This window comes from Durio zibethinus, chromosome 19 (genome assembly GCF_047325235.1).
Source record: "Durio zibethinus cultivar Kanyao isolate XHJ-2024 chromosome 19, ASM4732523v1, whole genome shotgun sequence".
In the NCBI taxonomy this organism is placed as follows: Eukaryota; Viridiplantae; Streptophyta; class Magnoliopsida; order Malvales; family Malvaceae; genus Durio; species Durio zibethinus.
In genome coordinates this window covers 1908272-1915391 of record NC_143180.1, presented here as the reverse complement: position 1 = coordinate 1915391, position 7120 = coordinate 1908272, and the positions used below count along the sequence as shown (strand labels likewise).

At 36.2% G+C, this 7120-nt stretch overlaps 2 protein-coding genes across 2 annotated transcripts; one reads left to right on the top strand and one right to left on the bottom strand.

Moving 5' to 3' along the window:
- Positions 1-552: 552 nt before the first annotated feature.
- Positions 553-1985, top strand: LOC111309486 (lectin-like protein). The gene has a single exon (XM_022908526.2). The coding sequence runs from the start codon at positions 728-730 to the stop codon at positions 1793-1795; it is 1068 nt and encodes a 355-aa protein (XP_022764261.2). The 5' UTR covers positions 553-727; the 3' UTR covers positions 1796-1985.
- A 1018-nt stretch (positions 1986-3003) lies between these two features.
- Positions 3004-6292, bottom strand: LOC111309754 (inositol transporter 4-like). Its single transcript, XM_022908763.2, has 7 exons — positions 6065-6292; positions 5305-5689; positions 5144-5214; positions 4681-5016; positions 4445-4552; positions 3765-4367; positions 3004-3603 (listed from the first exon to the last, which is right to left on the bottom strand). The coding sequence occupies exons 2-7, from the start codon at positions 5441-5443 to the stop codon at positions 3109-3111; spliced, it is 1752 nt and encodes a 583-aa protein (XP_022764498.2). The 5' UTR covers positions 5444-5689; positions 6065-6292; the 3' UTR covers positions 3004-3108.
- Between the last annotated feature and the right edge of the window lie 828 nt (positions 6293-7120).

Here is a 7120-nt window from a genome sequence, read left to right as displayed (position 1 = left end):
GAAAAAGACACTGATGAAATAGCAGTATTCTAAAATGGCCAGAAACTACAGTTTGCTATGGGCTATCATTGCCAGAGTGGAAGAGAATCAGTCCAAGGAAGCTGAGTCTGCACATCTTTGGTTCTTTCTTTGATGGTCTGAGATATTTCAACCCCGCTTAAAAATGGCAAGTCAAATGGTTTTTTTTTTTTTTTTTCTGAAATTTTTTTACTAACGGTTGTTAAGATTTCAGTTCAACATTTTCATTTCTACCAAGTAGTCTTGCAATCTAAAACAGCAACCCACCAATCTTAACATCTAATCCTATGAAAAATGAAATAGGAAATGCATGATTTAAATAAAATTTTAGACTTTTGCAATCGAAAATTTTGCCATTTATTCTTTGATCATCTTCCAAGTTTTTATGAACCAATCCAATTGTTACTTCTTTTGCAAGCATATTTTAAAACACAAATACCAAATAAGAAAAATTCAGTCAAACAAAGTTAAACCATAACATTTTTTTGGTAAAAGAAAATATAATTTTATGCCATCAATGGAACTTTTATACCCTCATTAATATTATTTGGATAAACAAATCAAAATTTAGTTGTGCAAAACACTTCATCCATAACCCAAGAATGGAACCTTTGCAAACTGCCAAAGCCTTGAAACCCTTTTGATTTGGAGCCCCTGATAACTCACCCTCGCACCAATCCTTCCCAAAAACCAAAGAAAATAAAAAACAATGGCAACATTTTTCATTCACAGCTACACTTTCTCTTTTAAGCTCCAAATCTTCATCTTTCTATTCCTTACATCAAAACCCATTTCCCCTTTTGCCCATCAAGCCCTTGATAACAACCCCAGCTTTGGTCCCCACATTTCCCTCTTTGGTGATGCCAGGGTTGAAGATGGAGGCTCCCATGTGCTGCTCACACGCTCTCACGCGCCGAGTTCTGGACTTTTATTGCTGGATAAGCCCTTCAAATTCGTGGAGGAGAGGAATGTGGGTAAACCCTTGTCGTTTTCAACTGAGTTTTCCTTTTCTATCTCTCCTGGTAATGGTGATGGTTTAGCTTTTGTTCTTATTCCAAATGGTTTTCAGACAAGGTTTCAGGCTCAAGGGTCTTTTGGTCTTTTTGGTGAAAATATGTTTCTGGGTATTGAATTTGATACAAAGAAAGATGATAAAGTTGGTGACTTTAATGCAAATCATGTAGTAATCGATGTTAGGAGTCATGAATCCGTTAAAGTTAGCAATTTGTCATCTCTGAATTTGGTGTTGAACAATGGGGAAGTATTGAAATCTTGGGTTGATTATGATTCAAACTCCGAATTTTTAGAGGTTAGATTGAGTAAATTGGATGACAAAAGGCCTTTCAATCCAATTCTAGCATACCATGTTGATTTGTTGGAAATGTGGGGTAATAAGGATGTTTTTGTTGGTATAATATCTACAACCAATGAGGAATCTTCACAGAGTAGTAGCAATGTTTATTCATGGAGATTTAAGGTAAGGGATGCTTCTAGTTGGATGCATTCGTTGCCTGCGGATCCACAAGGTTATGTCGATAAGGGTAGTCAGAAATTTAGAGCAGAAAGAAGGAAGTTTTGTGCTTTTACAATTTTCTCTGGGTTAATCTTTGCTACAGTATGTGGAGCCTTGTTTGCGTTTGTGATGCTGTTTATGTGGGCAATTTTGGTTACCAGGCACACGGCATTCCGGGTTGAGTGTCATGCCAGTCCTGAAGATTTCAGGTATGAGAAGGTCAATGTGATTGTAGAGAAGGAGAATCAATGGGATGAGGATTAGCAGATGTAGCTTATAAGGTTATGATGTGAATTTTGTGTTGTTGTTGTTGTTGTTACCTTACGTAGTTATGTGACAAACTTTGTTTTTTGTTGTTGTGCATTGTTGTATGTATCTGTAATGCAATGTAGCCAAGTTTTTACTGTAACACATTCTAAATTCTGATGTATGAAAACCATTTTAAGACATATAACCCCTAATGCCACTATCAGCAATTTTGTTGCTTGGATTAAAGACATGTGGTTTAGATTCTTTGAAATGCAAGATCTATTGCTTAGACTCGCATCTTCTCTGAAATTCAAGAAATGTACGCTACATGAGAAGAGCCAAAAACAGAAAAACTTCAGTAATATGAAGAAATGCTTCTTGTGAAAGTTCAGAATCTTGTAGACAAGGCTGCCAGTAATCATACACTAAATGGACTGTTTTAGAGGTGAACCTGTTATATCATCTTAATTCACCGTGGCTTTTCCTGTACTGAATCTATATACAGAGTGCTGCTGGTATCCGATATGAGAATACTTTTCCATTCTTTGTTTCTGTTTGTTGTAAGTTGTAACTTGTGTTCTAGGATTGTTTATGCGTGCTTAGTTCTACCATCACTGGTATCAAGGGGTATTACAGGTTTTGGATCTGATTGAAGACTCTTGATTTGGATTAGTGGAAGCATGATGTCTTTTGCATGTACTGTTCTTTAGACTCACTTATAACTCTGATTTCTCTTATTTGCACAAGTATAACTCTAGAGTTGGGGACATGGGTTGTCTTCCTGATATATCTCTTCCGCTTTCTCCTCCCCAATCTTCTTGGATGGTAGGATTAAACAGAGGATCGGTTTTTGCACTACTGCTGTATGACTATATCCTCCTCCACTGTATTACTCAACCTTTTTATGATTCTAAATTGATCATATTAAATTGGATTTGATGCCTGACCGCCTACAAAATACACCAGTAATGGTTGCTTTTGTCCAAAAGACCAAACCATTAATGAATTTTATATGCTTATGATTGCTTAGTGGTCTCTTTTTCACTTGCTTCTCCTGCATCCCTTGGCATTTCTTTTTGCTTGTTTCATTGGATTTCAAGCGAATCTATTCGTTCCCCTTTCCACTTTTTCTTTTCTTTTCTTTATTCCTGTATTCTTTCAACAAGATTATATTGTAAAACAGAAGATAATTTATCTAAACTCTTGCTTCTAGCCTGTTGGAATTTAGAACTAAAACCCAATTTTGATGTTATAATGAAGAGAAATTTGCAGAATGTGCCTAATTTGAGCTAAGTACAATAACAAAATCTAAGATCATTATTGATCAGTTAATTTGCAGCTACATGAGCTAAGGCAGACTGGGATTCACCCTTTGACTCGCCCCTCAATAATCTTGGCTTGTAACCGGTCTCCAACATCTGCTCAACCTCCTCAATTTGCAGCCCTTTGGTTTCAGGTACAAGGAGATAGATGAAAATGAATCCAATGGTACAAAACCCAGCAAACAGGAAGAAGGTGCCAGAGGAACCAAGAGCTTTTGTCAGGCTTAAAAATGTAACACTAACGACAAAATTGGAGATCCAGTTAGAGACAGCAGCCAGCCCTCCACCAATGCCTCTGTATCTCAGTGGGTATATCTCAGAGTTCACAATCCATGGGACAGTTCCCATTCCAGGTGAGTAGGAAAGGATGTATAATCCTAGGAAAACCACAGCCAGAAATCCAAATTTGCTAGGGCAACCATCCCTGAACCAAGTACGATTTTGTCCACGGCATGAATCCCTTAGATCTGTGGTGAATGCCAGGCATGTTCCAGGAGAGTACTGCACATAGAGAAGAATAAATCAATCAGACTAAATTTATGCAGTTATGAAAGGGGCCTCCTAATACTAATTTAACCAAAATTCAACTCATGGATTGCTTGGTGGCTGTTACATGTTATAGTTTAGATCCATCAATGACTAAAAAAGGTAAATTTACTTGCCTCATTTGCCCTATTAGAGCAGAAGCCACAACCAGCTTTCAAGCAAGACATGCAGTTCCAAGATAAGGGTTTAGGTGATGACAAAAAACTAGGACATGTAGCATTTGTAGGAAAGTCGGTGTCAAACTGGTTGATTTCGGGAGCATGACTGGCAGCTTCAAGGAACATAATTGATAATGTCACAAGGCAAAGGATGATACCAGCCATAGAAATAAGCATCAGTCTCCTCCTGCCATATCTATCAACAAAAGTCATACTGACGATTGAGCCAAAGGCATTAAGACCAGAAGTGATCAGAGAAAGCGCCATTGCTGTCTTGTTTGAAGCAAATCCAGCAAATTGAACTATTGTTGGGCTGTAATACATAACAGTATTGATGCCTGAGAACTGCTGAGCCATCTGAACGGTTATACCAGCATAGAGTCCCCTTCGAACTACAACATTGCTCAAAGCGCCCTTCACCTTTTGTGTTAGACTGTCCCCAATAGCATGCTCATCAGCTTTTTCTGCTTCAAGAGAGAGTTTCAAGGCATTCATCTCATCATCAACTTCATTAGCAGGAAATATTTTCCCTAGAATGGACCTGGCCTCTTCTACCTTGTTCTGAAAAATAATAGAAATTTAGCAACATTTACTTCAACAAAACTTCAAGATTGGATCAATTAGGACAAGGTTTTAACCTGTCGGTAAAGCCATCTAGGAGACTCAGGAAGTGATATCATCAAGATTAATTGAACTAACGCTGGGACAGCTGCAATTCCAAGCATCCAACGCCATGTCCATCTAGTCTGAAACACAATTTTAGGATGAATTGAGTATTAATTCTGAAGATTTTCCTTTTCTGTTGGAGAGACTGCATGGAGTGTTCAATCAAACTTTCCAATGTACTGAAAGTGATAAGAAAGGATAAACTTACCTTAGTGAAGGCCAGATTGATAAGGTAAGACAGAAACTGCCCTCCTGTAATTAGCAAACCATTTGTGCTAACAAGTGCACCTCGAATTCGAGCAGGGGAAGCTTCTGAAATATAAAGAGGTGATGTCATTGAAGCCATCCCGACTCCTAAACCAACAAAAAGCCTTCCAAGAATAATCATCCATGGATCATAAGCTAATGCCATAACAAAGGCACCCACAGCAAAGAGCCCATCAGCAAGCAAAATTGATTTTTTCCTGCCGAACCTGTCATTAATCCATCCTCCAATTGCAGCACCAAAAATAGCACCTAATACAGCCATACTCACTATGATTTCCTGCAAATCAACACATTATAAAACATTGAATCAGTGAGGAAACCAGCCATTTGATGAAGACTGTTTTCTTTCAGCCTTATACTCTTTCATAAACGTGAAATAAGGCAATGGAGAATTATCTAATTACCTGTAAGAATGTGTTCCTGTCAACTTGTTTGAAATCGTCTCGTATATAGAGTAAGGCACCAGAAATCACTCCTGTACTCCAACAAGGGTTACAAATTAAACCAACATATTCAAAAAGAATGACTAAAAATCATTTATCCACTAGCATAGACCTCATCTTACCTGTGTCATAACCAAATAGGAGGCCCCCAATCCCAGCTGACAGTGCAAGCCTCATAATGTATGGAGTCTTCCATGTTGTCTTCCAGCACTCAGTGAACTCTGTCTTGTCTGCTTTTGAAATATTACCACCTTCCACCATTTTTGTCACAACTCACGAGCAAAATAACCAGAAATTTCCTTTGCTGAGAACCTTGGTGATAAGTTCAAAAGCAATACTTACAGTGAAACAGCAACAGAAAAGTTTAGAAGGGATTCAAATTGGTTGCCAAATACATCAGTAGCACTAAACTAAATACGAATATTCCAGGGTTCAATCATGGTGGGAGCACTCCGGGAGTAAAATCATGACTGCATCAGGCTAAATCATGAAGTGGGCCCCTATAACCTGTTCGAATTATAAAAAGAAAAAATAAAAATAAAAAAGAAGCACGCAAGTTAGAAATCTGAATACAATATATCTTGTTCAGCTCCAGATCAAGCTTTCCAAATTGATATAAGCCATGGATAAATGGCATAATGCTGCTCAAAGAACAACCTAAATTTCGAAATAAAATTTATCAATCATAAAATCAGAATCTGTACCAAGGTTCAAGGCAAAAGAAAGTTAAGATACTGGAAAGAAAACATCAGATTGACCATTCTCATTCATGCAAACACCATTAATCTAACTTGCATTATGCCATTAAGCAAAGAAAAAAAAAACCCACAACCGGAAAACTTTTTTGAAAAAAGCATTTGCCACGAAAGTTGGAAACAAAACCTGAAAGAACAGAAGCAAATCGAGAAATGCCTTGAAACAACACCAATTTCACCTCATCGGCCAGTTAAAATTATCCCAAGGAGCAAACTCTTTTTCGCATGCAAGGTTTTGTATGGCTAATGGATTAAATTCCAGGCTTTGAAATTCTTATTAAACTATAAATAATGCAAAAATCAGATTTCTAGTTGGACTCTGGGACTAGTATTTCGAGTTTCCATGTGAAAACCTGACACTGAAAAGTCCAAGTCTATTGAATTTCTATTATCCGCAGCCAAAAAAATGAAGTTAAAACCAAAAGGCTAAAACAGGTCCAAAAAGAGGATTTGAATCTGCTTTTTGAAGTAACAAAATTATATATTAATTATGAATCAAATGTTCTATACATCTTTTTATTAAAACTTATAATAGAGCATTTCAATCTATATTTTGAGTAAAAAAAATCTAAAGAAATTAATATAAATTAATTTTTAAAAATTTTTTACCAAGAGAACAAGTACTATAGTGTTAGGAGTCCATAATCAATTAAAATGTAATTTTAACTAGATATCTAAACAAAAAGAAAAACAATAAGAAGTCAAAACAAATAATAAAATTATAGAAATCCAAGATAAATTAAGAGTTAATCATAATCAAATTTATGTCCTCGACGAACAAATTTTATGCCTCTTGTGTTTTGAAGCTAAATCTCTTACTAAAAAAATTGTGTTCTTTGGTAGTGGATTTGTATTATAGGGTGCTGATTTTCAAAACTTGTCCATATTTTTAGTGACTTGAAAAAGATTCAACAAAAGACTGGGAATTTCAAGCAATACGTGAAATAACTCTTTGATATAACAATAAAAGCAAGACTTGTAAGCGGATCTACTCGTCAAATTCCCATTAAAATAGAATCTACATAAAGAAAAACACTTATCATTTGTTGGTTATTAAAGGTATCTCATAAACGTCCTAATCGAAATATGACTTTCAAATTAAATTTATTAACTAGTCACAGAAAGTAAAACATTGAACTTATCATTGCATTAACTTATTTAGCTCCACCAGACTTTGCTTGAT